The sequence below is a fragment of the Gopherus flavomarginatus genome, chromosome 3 (assembly GCF_025201925.1).
Source record: "Gopherus flavomarginatus isolate rGopFla2 chromosome 3, rGopFla2.mat.asm, whole genome shotgun sequence".
NCBI lineage: Eukaryota > Metazoa > Chordata > Testudines > Testudinidae > Gopherus > Gopherus flavomarginatus.
The window spans coordinates 197,996,421-198,013,470 of NC_066619.1; the positions used below are offsets into that span (position 1 = coordinate 197,996,421).

At 42.3% G+C, this 17,050-nt stretch overlaps 1 protein-coding gene across 3 annotated transcripts; it reads left to right on the forward strand.

The window, feature by feature from the left end:
* Window positions 1–1,341: 1,341 nt before the first annotated feature.
* Window positions 1,342–16,803, forward strand: REELD1 (reeler domain containing 1). 3 transcript variants are annotated; one of them, XM_050946481.1, is made up of 7 exons: window positions 1,342–4,479; window positions 4,874–5,081; window positions 6,189–6,411; window positions 7,599–7,771; window positions 9,085–9,424; window positions 10,257–10,320; window positions 15,771–16,803. In XM_050946481.1, the coding sequence occupies exons 1-7, from the start codon at window positions 4,438–4,440 to the stop codon at window positions 16,404–16,406; spliced, it is 1,686 nt and encodes a 561-aa protein (XP_050802438.1). In that variant the 5' UTR covers window positions 1,342–4,437; the 3' UTR covers window positions 16,407–16,803. The 3 variants fall into 3 exon arrangements, with proteins under 3 accessions (XP_050802438.1, XP_050802440.1, XP_050802439.1); XM_050946483.1 differs by having other exon boundaries at window positions 15,819–16,803; XM_050946482.1 differs by having other exon boundaries at window positions 1,342–3,347.
* Window positions 16,804–17,050: the final 247 nt, after the last annotated feature.

The following is a 17,050-nucleotide window of genomic DNA, read 5'->3' on the forward strand; positions in this document are numbered from 1 at the left end:
AGAAAGAAAAATGAGTGGACTTGTAGGCTCTAAAGTTTTACATTGTTTTATTTTTGAATGCAGTTATTTTTGTACATAATTCTATATTCATAAGTTCAACTTTCATGATAAAGAGATTGTACTACAATATTTGTATTAGGTAAATTGAAAAATACTATTTCTTTTGTTTTTTACAGTGAAAATATTTGTAATAAAAACAAATATAAAGTGAGCACTGTACTCTTTGTAGTCTGCATTGTAATTGAAATCAATATATTTGAAAATGTAGAAATATTTAAATAAATGGTATTCTATTATTGTGTAACAGTGCGATTAATCGCACGATCAAATGTGATTAATTTTTTTAATCGCTTGGCAGCCCTAATTAAAATTAAACGTGTAAGTGTCTGCAAGATTTGGGCCTAATAGTAGTCAGGAGCTGCGCCAGGGTTTCTGACACCCTAGGCGGACGGTCATTTCGCTGCCCCCCGTGGCCCCGCTGGACCTACTGCAGTCATGTCGGCGGACGGTCCGCTGCTGGAAAGGCTCCGGTGGAGCTGCCGCAGGCATGACTGCGGTAGGTCCGCTGGAGCCTTTAGACCAGCGCACTGTCCGCCGAAATGACTGCGTCAGCTCCACCGGAGCCTTTCCAGCAGCGGACCGTCCACCAGCATGACTGCAGTAGGTCCACCGGACCCGCGTGCTGCCCCCCCAGCAAAATAGCGCCCCCCCCAAAATTCTGGCGCCCTAGGCCATTGCCTAGGTCGCCTAAATGGTAGCGCCGGCCCTGATAGTAGTGGAACAATGGAAGAAATAGTGCTTACATCTTTAATTTGTATCCCTTTGCTTGTTGCCAGCTTTGACCTATTGTCATTTTTGAAAACAAGCAATTGCTCAGCAAATTGTTTGATATTTTGTTATTTCAGTGCTAAATTCTACTCCATGATACCTGTACAACCTTGTTGAAGTCAGTGGAAATTTATAAGCGTAAGTGGAAGCAGAACTTCTCCCATGGTCGTTGCAGGCTGTGACTATTCACCAAATAAAGGGTTTTTTAAGTGTTCTGTTCTTCATCCACAGCCTCCTTTAGGCATAGGCCATTGCTATCTGTTTTAAAGATGAACTGAAGTGCTTTTAAAAAAATTCAAAGTTCTGCTTGGATCTTAATTATTTAAGGACGCTGCCATTGCTAACGTGCCCATAGCGCAGGGCCCCAGTTGGGCCAGATAAACTTGCACACATTTACCAATGCATTTTAAAGTAAAATATCTGAAAAATTTCTCCTCGAGTTTTTTCTCCTACTACAGTGCTGACACCTAAATTGAATGTTCCTTCCCTGCACCATTTTAGATGGTGGTGTTGTCATCAGCTTTTGAAGGTGGAACACAAACCCTTCAACTGAGGAAGCCAATATGACCTCGCCCATTTCCTCTGGTTAGTCCCCCCTGCCTACCAGCATTACCTCCTTTCAATGCATGTTGAGTCTCGGCTAACTAGCTTTCATTCAAGCCTCTAAGTGCTGGGAAAAATCAAACAAATATACTATCTGGGGCTTGTGAAACAGATGTACAACTGAGTGTCATCCACATCTAGAAGTCAACTCAATCTGCAGTGCCTCATTATGTAGCTTAATGCCCTCCCATACACATTGAGTAAAGAGACATGACAGAACAGAACTCTGTGATGAGACAGCTGTAGGCACTGATGAGAAATCATCCAAAACTATTCTTTTGGGGTCTCACAAACAGACAAAAATGGACTGACCAAATCATTCTGGCTATTCCTGCCAGAGTCTGCAGCATATCAATGATATCAAAGGCTCTGCATATATCTGTAAACTAATGGTGCAAAAGTGCTGTATCAGAGAAGAGAATTTGGCTGCTAATTTTCAGCTATTGCTAGGAAGAAGTCACTGACTGATGGAAACAGTGTAGTCTCTATCCCAAACACAGGCTTAAAGCTGGAGTGACTAATCGAGGAAATCTGAGAACTCCAGGTATTGCCATCACCTTCTGCATAATGTTTCATAAAAGAGGGAGATTAGACTGAGTGAAAATTGGTGATAGAATCAAGTGAGTGTTTCTTGAGCAAAGAATTGATCATATCCTCTTTAAGGGGTGCTCTTAGGGAGGTCTTGATAATCTCCAGACCTAAAATTCATAGAATAGCTGCCTACCTCTGATTTGCCTAACACCTCTCCAGCTCACTGAGAAGAAAGGGGTAAAAGCCCATTTCCTGAAATCTTAGACTTTAAAATATATTTTATTAGCATTGTGTTAAAGGACAATATAGTGTCAACATTAACTCTAATGAAGTTTGTTTTGGTGGTGGGTTTGTGCACCTGTGTGTGTCGGAAGGGGGAGGTTCTAAGATTATGGAACAAATTTTACACAGCACCCAGCTGCACCATACATACTACTTAGTCTGGTTTCATGCTGTGAATTGCGTGTCACCTATATTAATTATTAGTACCTAGGAACGAAAGACAATGAAGTAAGACTTACGGATGGAGTAGGAGCCTTTTAACTTTGAATGTTTTGGCTCTGGTATATTTAAGTCAGCTGCCTATGGTTACTCTAATGCAGGGGTAGGCAACCTGCGGCACATAAGGTGATTTCCAATGGCACTCACACCGCCCAGGTCCTGGCCACTGGTCTGGAGGGCTCTGTATTTTAATTGAATTTTAAATGAAGCTTCTTAAATATTTAAAAAACCTTATTTACTTTACATACAACAATAGTTTAGTTATATATTACAGACCTGAAGAAAGAGACTGTCTTAAAACATTAAAATGTATTACCGGCACCTGAAACCTTAAATTAGAGTGAATAAATGAAGACTCGGCACACCAGTTCTGAAAGGTTGCCAACCCCTGCTCTAATGCATATGAGAATTGTTCTGCTTATTTCTAGCAAAGTATTGCTTTTGCTGCCATGTAAATGCGCGTGAGAAAAAATTCAGCACCCGGGGCCTTACGACTAAAGGAAGCTGACGTCTTTGTTTTGCAAATCTTTACTATGCTAATTAAAAAAGAACAAGGGCCCCATCCTGCCAAGCATCAGTAATGGAGTCCTAGGGTGATCCCGTACAGAACATACTACTTTTTCCCCTTGCTTTGTTTTTATTTTCATCCCAGAAACTTGGTGGTAAAATGAATTAATAAATAAAATGTGTGAGTGGGTGGGAGATGAGGAAAACTAATACGATTAAAGCTGATTTGGGCACTGGCAGAGAGTTCCTGTCGGTATTAGGGTAACAGCTGGTGCACTTCCCATTAGAGGAGAAAGTGAAGAACTTGCCTTAAAGGATGTGTCTCTGTTAGGCTGAGGGGGAACTGTTACAGTGAGCCTGAAGGAATGTGTCCCAAGGTAAGTGAATGTCAATGGCAGGGAACAGAGTTGAAATGGTACTGGGGCTAAGGCCTCCCTGTCTGATAGTGACAGGCTCTTGTAAAGGGGTGAAATATGTGGGGAACAAACACATAGCACTTAAATGATTGGAGTGATGGAGCTCTAGAGAAGGCTAAACTGCCTAGCTGCTCTCAGCTTGAGGCTGGGAACAAACTGTTTCATGTTCAGTGGCAGTTTTTCAGAATTAGTGGCGAATTCAGAGAGGACGTAAAAGGTGATGTAACCGAGACTTTTTTAGTCTCAGACTCCCTCTTTTATATATCCACTTACTGATGCATGAGCCAAGGAAAGAGAAGCCAGTTTAATTTACATGTTGAAAAGGAGTTATTTGAAGATGTACATTAAAATAGGGCTGGCCTGCTTTCATGTACACATTCATTCACGTGTGATAAATATTTGTGTACACATTCTCTATTACTTTTCAAACCTGCACACTGCTACATGTAGGCAGCACCGATGATAAGAAACAGGAATAAGTATATTCTGTCTGGCTTAGGCATTTATTTAATGCCAGTTACCATAGGCTCTGGGAAAAAAGAGCTTTAAGTTCCTGGATAGATAGCAGGCGTTAACTTTGTGAATAGTGCTTCCTCATATTTATATTAGAGTTTAAAGATGAAATCTTGATATTAACAAAAAATAAATAGGGATTTATCTTTGGCTTCAAAGGTAGATTTCAAATTTAGCATCTTGGATGTTTCACCATCACCAATGTCAACAGAAGAAGAAAATTTAGAAAAATAGTTAATTATTAAACATTGATGGATATAATTAGCAAAGATATTCTGGGGTCAATACAACCCATACTTCCAAAGCCTTGAAGGGTTTGCTCTCAGCAGAACCGCTGTGGTTCTGTTGTGCACAGTGGAGTCTGGGTATGTGCTCTTCCCCACCCACTGCCATGTGATTCAGAACCCCGCTTGGTGTTGTCTCCATGTATCAGTGTGCAGGTGGAGCAGGGACAGAAGATCTGCTGCTACATGGAATCCTTCACTGGGATGGGCATGAAGTAGTTTCCATGGAGCAGCTCCACAGACTTGCGGGATAGATGTTTCCATCTCGTGTACTGCACAGTCACTTGGGCAGGGCGGTGAGTGCTGAGCAAAGAATTTTGTACTCTGTGTAGATAAATGAGAACTTGCAGAATCCTTTCTGCTGACAGTAATGGAAACAAGAATCTTTAGAGTGATGGTTGTCCAGCTTTTTTGCTCTGTGGATAACTTCAAGAAAAAGGATCCTCTTATGGATCATCCCCCGCCTCCCAAACCACTTCTTAAAATGTTCCTTGATTGTGCATTACCAGGAAGGGCTCCATGAGTCATGGGGAACTTTTTTTTTTTAATTGAAAGGTTTTGGGAAGTATTATTCCATGTCTCAATGAATTCAAAGATGACATGTTCCATACTTACTGATTGTATCTTCCTAGAAATTATTACTTTGAACTTAACCTGGAGTGTAATGTCTGTTATTTTGAATAACATAAGGTGGAGGATGGAATGAAAGTCATTGGATGGGTATGCACAATCTTGTGCTTGGTTTCGTACACTGCTGCCTTCTCCCATGGTGCGAGTCTTTCTGCCTGTGGTGACATGACACCCAAACATATAAGAGCTCAGCTTCAGAACCCCCGGAACAACTATATCACTCTCCACACCAATATGTCCTTCTACTTTCCAGGTGATAAGGTACCAGGTAAGGAGTATTAACTAACTTTACAACATAGAACAGTCATGAAAATGTCACAATGCTACTAGTAGTTTTCTCCTGTTCTGGGTGAAGCAGAGAAATGCAAATCACAGTAGCACGGAATCTGATTACTGTGTACCTAGCAGGGAAGTTTTCTAGACTGCCCTATTGACTCATAAGGAGTAATTATTTGATAGGAAACTTGTTTATGTATGTATATACGTATAAATAAAACACATGATAGCTAATCTCAGTTAAGACATTAATCTTGAGTGATGAGAAGTGGGATAATCTACACATGGAAATGCCATGAATGAGTTGTAGCATCTCTCCTCACAAGGAATAAATGTAATTACAGATAGCCTTCATTTATGATATGTATGTAAAATATGCATTCTTTTTTCTCATTATAATCTTTTAAGTCTTAATGAACATTCTGCAATCAGTTACACTTAGGTAAATTCAGAGATGAAATTGTACATTTCAATGGGATCTTCAGATTTTCCCTATGTGATAGATGCTGGGCCTGAGGCAACCCCCACTGAAGTCAATCAGGCCCATAGATCCAATGGGAGAGTCTCACACAAAGAACTTTGTAGGACTGGGCCCTAAGTATTTTAAATGGCAATGAAGAGGAAGCTGACCTGTAAGCATATTGTTCATCCTACCTACCTACCTACATACTCATTCCTATTTAAAAGAATAAGTCTTAAACAAAAATGGAGCATGCACTCTTTTGTGCAACAGGACAGTTTAATTCTTATACAGGAGTTCTTTTCAAAATTAATCAATATGGTGTATATGCATATATTAATAGTGTATAGATAGCTGTATTTTTCCACATATCAGCTGATTAGTAGTTCATAATTAAAAAATGACTCAGGCAAAATTTCCATGTAGCTTTCATGGGAAAAGAGTCAGCATTAAAGAATGTTCTGATATTTTCAGAATGCTTAAGAGAGAAATGTAGAGGCAAAATGGCAGGCTTAGTTCCATATGGATTCCTCCTAAGTTCACCAGTTCCAAAGAAAATTCCATTGGAAATGATTTGTGTCAGAAATGCAAGTGGATGCCTTGGACAAATTGCTTTTTGTACCATGATTTGTTTTGCAGTGACAGTGAGGAGCACTCGTGATTTCATGGGCTTTTTGCTTCAAGCTCGCAGGGTATCTAATGATCAAGTTGCTGGCACTTTTGTTTTTATTCCTCCGGGTTCCAAACTGCTGACTTGTTTTGAAGATGGAGATTCTGTAACCCATTCTGACAAGTCACTGAAGAGAAACCTGTCATTTGTGTGGAAGGCACCTGCCCAGCCCATTGGAGACATCAAGTTCTTGTAAGAATACATGGGTTCTAACCCTACTTCATATCTACGGAAAGTCCTGATACCCTTACAGTTTGCCATGTTCAGTGGGGGAGGGGCAGGGAACAGTGTTTAGATATTGCTTGACATTAACCAAATATTGAAGTAAATTTCTCAGCTGCTGTAGATTGTCATAGAGTCATTGTCTTCAGTGGCAATTTACAGCAGCTGAGGATCTGCTCCTTTATATTTACATAGTCAGCTTTCTCCTACTATTAAACAATTCTGCAGATGAAATACAACAGCCTAAATACTTTGGAAATCAGTAGCCCTGTATATGACTTCACTGATTTTTATTTACTTCCTTTAAAAAGTTGAATATAAATAGAATTGTTCACAGAATAAGTGATTGGCTTGCATCAGATATTCACAGAGAGGATGCTAGATATCCAAGATCTGATAATATAGCTCAGTTTAGGCAATATAACTTATGAGTTACACTAATACATATTGCACCCCAAAATACAGTCATTAAAAGAACCTTAAAGTTGCAAAGTGAAACACTCCAAAATTGGGAAATGGCAGCTAACCCAGGGCTGCCACAGGTATTTAATTGCTGTGTAGCCATACCCCAAGAGATTCAGGACTCTTAGGTTCAATTTCAGGTTCTGTAGGAAAGCGTTTTTTAGTAGTTATAGACTTTTCTTGTCTCTGTCCTCCTCTGGCAGGAAAGCGGCATGGAAAATATCAGCTTGAATGATTAAAGCTTGGCAAAGTTATAAGCAACTGAATGGAGGGACTTATAATAGAAAGTGTCCAACAGTCTCAGTTATACAGGGTGCTACCAGCCCTGCTATAATACTGTTATAAAAGTAAAATTGATGAGTTTTTTTAATCAGTAACTCCCACTTGCCTCCTTGCCCATGGAAACAAAACTAGTAAAAGTTTTCCAAATGTATTTGTTAAAATTTGAAATCGTCTTATTTTCCCGTTCAGTTTTTCATCAGCCCTAATTATAAGTGAACCATTACACTGCATTTTCCCTATGGTTTCTAATGTGTTTTATTTTTAATATAAAAACTGTGATGGACTAATCTATTAATTTTTATTGCACTGTTTTAGTTTTTTTAAATAATTCCTTCTGATTAGGGAAATTTCTGATATTCTATTAATAATACAGAGTGACTAAATTGTTGCCTAACATATGTTATTTTTGACAGTTTATCGGTAGTCCAGTCATATTTTGTTTACTGGGTAAGGATTGAATCTGCTATTGTGTCCCACCAAATACAAAACAGAACACCTGCTGATAGTAGCAAGAAGTCCAGCACTATAATGCCAACACCACTGCAGAAACCTACTGATTCAAAAGTAACAGTTACAGCAAGTAAAGGTATGTGTTATTTTACTGACAACTTAGTTCCAATGGAATATACCATAAAAATATTCTTTCTTCCAGCTAACACAAGTGACATAAGTTAACCTCAGGAGTTCACTTAACATATAGGGCTGGTCCACACTACGGGGGGGAAATCGATCTTAGATACGCAACTTCAGCTATGTGAATAACGTAGCTGAAGTCGAATATCTAAGATCGGATTACTCACCCGTCCACACCACGCGGGATCGATGTTCGCGGCTCTCCCTGTCGATTCCGGAACTCCGTTGGGGTTGATGGAGTTCCGGAATCGATATAAGCGCGCTCGGGGATCGATATATCACGTCTAGGTGAGACGCGATATATCGATCCCCAAGCAATCGATTTTAACCCGCCGATACGGCGGGTAGTCTGGACGTAGCCATAGTTACTGGGGCCTGATCCCCTAAGGAAAGTCTTGAAATGACAGCACTCATCACCGTTCAGGGTCCTGGCTTTAATCAGAATGAGGGCGGCGATATACAGTTTAAACAATGTTGCCAACTTCCATGATTTTATCGTGAGTTTTACTTAAAGCCCCAGCTCTGGGAGACACATGATTTCATGAGAATTTCAGTTTTCATTTAAAACAAAAAAGTTATCAGCCCTCATGGTTGCAAAGAACAGCATGAAAACATGACCTGAGTGCACTCCATAGACTCAAAAGAAAAAGAATCCAAAATGTACTCTTTTTAATCTCAAAAATTTAAGCCAGTTTTGTGATTTTGGAGGCCTGACTCATGTTTTTTGGATGCTTGGGTTTGGCATTATTGTTTAAATAAGAGAAAGTCCTATCTTTATCATCAGTGTGACTGTTTGCATGACCTCAGCTATGTGTATTGGACAAAAGGCAGGTCATATGTCATTTCTCTCACTTTGAAAAAGCCCTGCTCACTCCAAACTGAATGCACATCTAGGAAAAGCAGATAAGTATTTTATCATTGCTTCAGCAGTCTTGGGTGAGTGAAATACACTCTTCCCAAGATGGAACAAGCCATGAATCTAGACTTTTAAAAAATGAGCCTTGTTTCTTAAAGTATTCAGCATGGCACCTTGGCTTTAATTTAATTATTTTATCTGAACTTAATTTGGGGATGGCTTTATTGGTTTACTCTCTAGTTTCCATGGGATGCCTAGGTTTCTATTTTAGCTTTGTGCTATAGAAATCAAAGTTATTATTTTTGGTATATGAATGCAGATAATATATTAATCAATGTCATTACAAATGAAGATTTGAAACAAACAAATTATACAAAGAAAATACACTTGTTCTCTTTTTTGCGTTTAAGGTTCTGCTACACCCAACAGTATTACTGTCTTTACTCAGTCTGCAAAATTTATGCCTGCCAGACTGACTAGAATTGCAGTGACAAAAGTACTGGAGCCTGCTTTTGGAAGCAGACAAGACACAGAACAACTTGATAAGGGAAAGCAACAGCCTAAGACCTCTGTGGATTCAGTAGCTTTGAGGGTCAGCAGCAGACATGGAGGAGGGCAAGCCAACAGAAGCAGCATCTACAGTGATCAAAGTCTGGAGCCATCACTTGAGTTTCAAGGGCTGGATATGGCAAACATCTTGCGAAGTTTCATTTTACAAGATTATACCTCCAGCCCCAGCACATCTGATGGGTACTGTGTGAACAATGAATGTAACGTACTGAATATGCATACAACTACTTCTCCAAAAGTTATGGAAGGAGTAAATTAGCACCTGTTTCTCCATGGGCCACGTGCTGCCCATGTGGCAAGCTGTGCATTCCTACTAGGTATTTGCATGGTGAGATTTTGAAAATTACTTAGCCCCTTTTGGGGCTGGGTGTGATGTTAAATGAAGCTAATACTACAATGGGACACTTTAAATATAACTGAGGAGAAGGTACTCAGGCAACTTATATTTACATTTTTTGTATTTTTCTAAAAATAATCAAAGAAGTGATGAATCTAGCAGGACTATCCTTCCATCCCTTGGGAGAAGGAAAAGGAAAACTAAACTAGCTGATTGCAAAAGTTTGGATTCAATGGGACTTTGGCAGGATTGGTCCAATAGGCATCTATATAATTGGGGTGAGGAGTAAGCAGGGCTCCCCAGAGGATTCAGGCGGCCTGGGGCAAAGCAATTTCAGGGGCCCCTTCCATAAGAAAAAAAATGCAATATTATAGAATACTATATTCTCATGAGGGCCCTGGGGCAAATTGCCCCACTTGCCCCCTCCCTCTGGGCAGCCCTGGGAGGAAGAGAAATTTGGCACTGAATGTTCTATATTATCTTATCTGTACTGTACTTGGGTTGGACTGCATGACTGCTGTCTCTGTTGGCCCCTCTCATCACAATAAATGTGTACCTCCTGAGGCTATTCTAGTGAGCAACATTTTTAATAAAGTACAGACTCTGGGTTTTTTCATTGTAATTTGTACAGATAAACAATATATTAAACTTATCCTTCCTTTTCCAATATTTTAGATCACCAAGCATCTCAGGTGCTTCTACATCACAACTGTGTTTGACATGTAAGGAAAATATACAGGTAAGAACTGAGTGGGGTGTTTTGTTTTGTTTTCTATTGTTGGGGTTCCCCTATGACCTCTTCAGTTCTCTAAGAACTCAGTTTTGCTCCAGTCTCATCATTCAGTATATAATCAAATTACATTTGAGTTGACTGGGCTTAAGTGAAGGAGTTGGGTATAGGGTATGCCACACGTCCAACCTAGTTTCTTTATATACACTTACAGTGCATCACATGTTTTGGGATTGGTGTTGCCTCTTTGTAGGAACCAATCGCTGTACAGCATGCTCTACTCACACACTGTTCATGCACAACTTACTCTTTACCTCATCTTACGTTCCAGGCTTATCTGAGCCATTGTTATCTTGGCCATTAAGTGATTCCCTGGGTGTTTCGCCTTACCTTAGCTAGTACAGACATTCTGTTTCCAGCCTGCTGAATCATTTACCTCCCTAACCCCATGTCCCAAGAAATGAGGCCTCACCCATGTCCAATTACTCACGCCAAGTCAGGCCTGCATCTGCCAAAATGGAAAATTATTAGAAGCAGGTGGAAGTTTTAGAAGAGGATGACAATAAAACCTTTTGCATCTTAACAGCAACATGTGTTCTGTATGTGCCACATATATTACTAAAGATATTTTAACACTGTTAGAGTTTTGAATATTTTCACTACTAGTAGAGCCATGTGCCTTGATTACTACAAGTTCAACTGTAAAATGATGTAAAAAATCTTTTCAATGTATAGCAATGACATGATTTTAAATTGCAACATTTTGAGATGTTTTTGGTTTAGAACCCTGCATTGGTTGCCATGGGGAGGCTGGAAATCTCCTTCTTCTAGTGATCCTGTTTCTAGCCCTGAAAGGCTGATAGATATTAAAGCTGTCAGTGTCTAGGACTCTGATCTGAGCCTCAGGCAGTTGTATTCTTTTGGGGGAGATTCCGCTATATCTATCTGTATCTATTGTGACAAAATGGCCGTTGTTGGTATGGTGGGTCCTATGCTTTTCTTGGCGGGGGCTAAGACACCAACCCTTGCCCCCGCTCTTGGGGTGCTGGGGGCCCCTTTACTGGCTTGGAAAGGTGGTAGAGAAGGGAAGTGGGGGAGGGGTCTGGGTTCACTCCCTATTCTGAGCCCCAGCCCCTCTCCACCCCAACAGGTTTCTTACCCTCTTCCCCCTTGAGTAGGGTTACCCTCAGTCCTTAGGCGCTGGGAGACGGAGTCTCCTTTACTTCGGTTCTCTGGTCTTTCAAGTCTCAGCAACACACCTCCAAACTCCAGTCCTCTCTCCTTCCTCACACAACCTGACTGCCTGAAGCAGGGGTTTTTTATTAGGTTCCTGACAGGGTCTTAATTGACTGCAGGTGCTCCAATTAACCTGTCTCAACCCTCCCTAGTCTACAGGGAACCATGCCTTAATTAGCCTAGGGCTTATATATTTCCCCTCTCCCACTGCTCCCTGGCCCTCATGTATCACTTTATATCTCTCTCTCTATATATATGAATGAATTAATGAAACAAGCCTGACCCAAAGCCCCATATCCAAGCATGGCCCAGAGATGGATCTATGTTCATCTGTTTTGCCACTGAGCACTACCTGTGTCTTCATTATACACCACTTGTCTCAGTGATCTTTTCTTGCAGAAATGGATGGGTTTACTGATTTGTTTTCCTGCTTAGCTTTAAACATTTTGCTAAACCTAAAACTCTTCAAAATCTTTCTAATTATCCCCACTGTAAATACTGACTTCAAAACATATACATGGTCCAGCTCATTGAACCACACTACATATAGCACATGTATAGAAATTTACTATTCCTTTGAACTCTGAAATAAAAAAAATAAATCCTAATATATAAAGTGATCACAAATTTATCAGGATTTGTACAGTAAGCTTAAACAGGCACTTCGGCATGGGAACGTAGCACTTCTGAATGTACAAGCACAACTTGGCTTTGTTTAGGCAGCTAAATGGCCCACATCTTGCTTTAAAGCAAAGTACACCAGCTAGAAACATTTCAGGCTATTTCCTATCTCTCCTTTCAGTGTATGTTCAGACAGAATGATGGGATTGTATTAGCTGCTGTTCTGGGCTGTACCTCTTAGAGGGCAGTCAACATCCTGAAATCCTCTTTAGCCTGCATGATGTGTACAGATCCAGGCAGTGGGGCCAATTCTGTTGTCACTTACTTTGGTGTAAAACAGGATCAATTCCATTGAAGTCAAAGCATTTACACTAATGTAAAAGCATTGTAGGTGAGACTGGATTCAAACCCATTGTATTTATGGGTCTCTGGCCTGAACCTGCTTCTACCAGACAGCTGGGGTCACCGTAGCCAATTTGTGAAACGTACGGCTGCGGGAGGCCCCCAGGTGCAGCTCAGGTGCAGCATCCTCCGTCAGCAGCCAGAGGTTGCAGTGGTGCCACCTGATGCAGCCTTTGCTTTGTTTTACACCTGCTGTTCCTAATGCCATTCCTGGTGCCTCTGTGCTTTAGGGGAGGCAGCAAGCAAGCAGCAGGGCGAAGAGCCGATTTTAGGTACAGCACTTGTCCCATCCCATACAAGTAGCAGCATGTTTCCTCCTCTCCCGAGTTTCAGAGATGGTGGGATTTAGGGAAGAAACATTGAGAACAGGAGTGTGTGTGTGTGTGTGTGTGTGTGTGTGTGTGTGTGTGTGTGTGTGTGTGTGTGTGTGTGTGTGTGTGTGTGTGTGTGTGTGTGTGTGTGTGTGTGTGTGTGTAATTGCAGACAGTGTCTGAATTGGGGATTTGGATAAACTAGGAAAGTTATGGGTGGTGGATGAACTGAGGGGTCCTGCCTGAATGGGGGGCAGGGTGAGGGCAAGGCCTGAACTGAGGCGCTGGCAGTAGGGGCTGAAGGGATGAACTGACAGAGACCTGGAGAGGTCTGAACTGGGAAAAGGAAGGCCTGGAGAAGTCAACTGGGGATGGATGGCTGGAGCAATAACCTGGAAGGGGACAAACTGGAGATTAACTAGGAAGGAAAGAGGCAGTTGGGAGATGCTGGGGAAAGAAGAGCCGTAGGGAGATAAACGAGTGGAGTCTGAGGGGGAGAGATGAACTGGGGACCTGGATGGGAAGGAGGACAGGAGCTGGAGCGGGAGAGTGGATTAGAGTGGGGGACAAGGGGAATGGAGAGGAAATGTGGTAAAAGAGAGAACACTACACAGAATACAGAGAAGGGGAGCAACAAGAGACAATAAAGTCCCAGGTTTGGGAGATGCCATAAGGAGAGAGAAACTTGGGAACCCAGAGAATCAAGGGAGAGAACAAATGAGAAATAATTAGGGAATCCAGGAGAGAAAAAGAATAGAGGGAGATAGAGGCGAGATCAGTGAGCAAATGGACCAGAGAACAGGTGCGGTGGAGTCAAAGGAGAGGTCATGTGGATCACTTGGGCAAAGGGGACGGGCAAGAAAAAATGAAAGAAGGGAAAGGAGAGAGAAAGAAAGAAACAAGAGACACACTGGGAACATAAGAGAAGAGAATTTTACAAATCAGGAAAGAAAGGACAGAATGAATCCAGAATGGAAGGAGAGAAACAAAGGGTGAAATCCCATAGTATTTTCCAGGTAGACAGCCCTTTTTCCATGTTGGGGAAGGAACTGGGATGGCTGTTCCAAGTATCTGTGCTGTATTGGCACTGCTAGCTAGCTACTCTAGATTCTGCAGTTTAATCACTGAAATTCTCTTGTTCACTGCCTACATTTTATTGTCACCTTCTTCAGTGGTAACCGCTCCCACAATCTGAGCTATTGCTGTCAATCCCCTACCTGGCCTCACAGCTCACCAGGACTCTTGCCAGACTGGCTACCCAGCAACAGAGCCGGTGCAAAGATGTTTCGCACCCTAGGTGAAACTTCCACCTTGCGCCCCCCCGTCTCCCCCTTTCCGCCCTGAGGCGCCCCCCCCCTGCGGCAGCTACCCATCCCCCACCCTCCTCCCTGAGGCACCCCCTCCACCCCAGCTCACCCCTGCTCTGCCTCCACCCCGAGCCCGCTGTCGCTGCTTCACTTCTCCCACCTCCCAGGCTTGCGGCGCCAATCAGCTTAGGCGCCGCAAGCCTGGGAGGTGGGAGAAGTGAAGCAGCCACAGCGTGCTCGGGGAGGAGGCGGGGCAGGGGTGAGCTGGGGCGGGGAGTTCCCCTGTGTGCCGCCCCCCCTTACTTGCTGCAGGTGGCCCTCCCCGCGCTCCCCTGCCCCAGCTCCTTCTGCCTAAATACTGGCGGCGACCGGGGCGGCGGAAGATCTGGCCACTGCGGTCGCTGCCGAAGAAAATGGCGCCCCTCAAATCCTAGTGCCCTTGGCGACCGCCTAAGTCACCTAAATGGTTGCACTGGCCCTTCCCAGCAAGCTTTTTAAACACTCACTAATGAGGCCAAGAGCTTTTCTGGTGTAATTGATGGATGTGCAAAATTGCCTGCTGGACTGCTCAAGTTGCATAGAAACCAGCTACTAAGGGCCCGATCCAAACCCAGAGAAGCTGATAACCCATGGACTTCACTGGTTCTAGATCAGGCAGCAGCTGTGCAATGTGAAGGTAAGAGTTCAGTGCAGGTCTCAGATTCATTTCTTTCAGGGGCATCTCTAAAATCCTCAGATTGCCTCTGCAGCCAGTCTTGACTAAGATCTGTAGTGAAGTCTAGGCTAAAGTCTAGCTTGGGGTCTTCATTTTGTGACTGCTAAAACAAGGTGCTGTGCAACAAGAAGAAACTGAGAAATGAGTGAGTTAACAAAATACTAAGTCACATTGTATGGTTCAGCATTAGTTACAGGGGGCAGTTTTCCAACTGACAGTGTAGCATGGGAAAGCAGGCAACTTTTGGCCAGGGCTGAGTTATTGAACTTTAAAATCCTATGGGACCTTTTCCTTTTATTTAAATAGTAGCAAAGAGGGAGGTAAAACTAAATTCTTCTGTGATTCCCCTGCCCCAAAGGCCTGATCCAAAGGCCAGAAAAGTTAATGGGGATCTTTCTATTGATGTGGTAGCATGATCCTGGCATTAGCGAAGCGTAATCATTCGGTGCGCTCAGATGTCGATTTTATATTTTTGAGCAAGATATGTTAAGTGGCTGCAGGGCTGGTGAAAGGTGCCAGGTACCTGCCCCAGAAATTGAAGTCCTTTTTACAGAGACTGGCACCTTGATGGGATAAGCTTCCTACTCTGCAATACCAACTTGCTTCCACTCTGAGCAATGGGACCAACTTCAAGTGTCTATTCCATCTATGGCATCCTGTGATGAGATCTCAAGCAAGGGTTTCAGTTATGTCCCTGTTGAATGCACCAACTCATTTGACAAAGGCCAGTAACAACCATTGGCTATTGTTCTTGGTTACTCCCAAACTAGGTGGATTTGAACCAGTGACTAGGAGCCGAAAGAGCCAGTTAAACCCACAAGCTGTTTAGACTCTCATCAGATATTATGTCATATTTTTGCTTTTAAGGAGGTTGCTGTGAACTCCAACCAAATGACAACAAAACCTGTATTGCAGGCTACAGCTTCACTTTCCACCCAGCTTTGGTACACTTACCTGCTTGCAGTTCCAGGCACAACGTCACAGCATAGAGATGGGGAAGCTGACTTGGATGTCTCCAGCAGTTTATCATCAGCTTCAAGGCAGATGGCAGAGACGCGGTCAGTGACACAGAAGGCTTCAGCAAACTTCTTGCTGCAGTCAGAACATGCAGTTTCTGGAGAGGAGGAGGAGAACCAAGAGGAGGTTGCTGGGAATACACTTCCATGGGTGACCAGACCCATGCCTGATGCTGCTGTTCCTGGGAAAGAAGCAGAACACCCCAGAAAAGGGGGACAATTCATAGCAGCCCAACTTGGCATTCTCCTTGGCTGTACAGCTGCCCTCGGCATGGCCCTGGCTGCTGGGCTGCGCTGCATCCATGCCCAGTATTGTCACAAGCGAACAGAAGTGTCCTTTAGTGAACCAGACAATGATGTCATCACAATGAGAGAAGGTGGGGAGATGATGCAATTCAGGAAGATACGGGAAAACAGCTTTGTGCTGGTGCAGGCCGAATACAACTGGATCAGCCCATCAGGCAGTGGAAAAAAGACAGTCATCTAAAAATACCTGCAAATCCCACATAGTGCTTTATAGATTAGGTAGCGTCATATGTAGGGCAGATGGTAAAAATTAATCGGAATGTCTAACGTGAATACAGGAAGCTGCTGTAGTGTAGCTCCTATATATAACCATCTCAATAAATATACTCCAACTGAAAAATGATGGAAGTAGTTGCATGTTCTGATCACAGTACAAATGCATGCAACTCAGTTACAGATGTTATGAAAATCAGACGTTCTAAATTACAGATGCTATGAAAATATAAGTAGACATTGTTTAAAATGTTACACTTAACACAATAAATATTGTATAGCTACTCATTAATTGTGCTATTGTAGCCATTACATTTCCTTTGTTGCCTTAAGGTATAATCAAAAATAGAAATTCTTCCTTTGCACTTTGGTGTTGTCTCTTATTTATTCTCAGCAAAAGTTTCTGGTGTCTTATTTTCTTCTTCTAGAAAACAGACAAAGGTGATCTTAACCTCAGTTCTCACTTAAAACTTCATACATTTTGACTATGAGAGAGTGATTTCTCAAATCGGTAAAATATTTGACACTTGAATTCAAGTTTCTGCTCAAAAACACAAAGAGATGACACGTCAGTTGAGAAAATTGATCTGAAGAAGGCAGCGACTGGCTGGC

What these genes read in the sequence shown, in the direction of transcription:
- REELD1 (XM_050946481.1), top strand. Translation starts at nt 4,438, where the DNA reads ATGTTTCCATCTCGTGTACTGCACAGTCACTTGGGCAGGGCG. An exon ending in AACAGTTACAGCAAGTAAAG is followed by an intron (nt 7,772 to 9,084) that starts GTATGTGTTATT and finishes TTTGCGTTTAAG; the next exon opens with GTTCTGCTACACCCAACAGT. An exon ending in CATGTAAGGAAAATATACAG is followed by an intron (nt 10,321 to 15,770) that starts GTAAGAACTGAG and finishes TTTGCTTTTAAG; the next exon opens with GAGGTTGCTGTGAACTCCAA.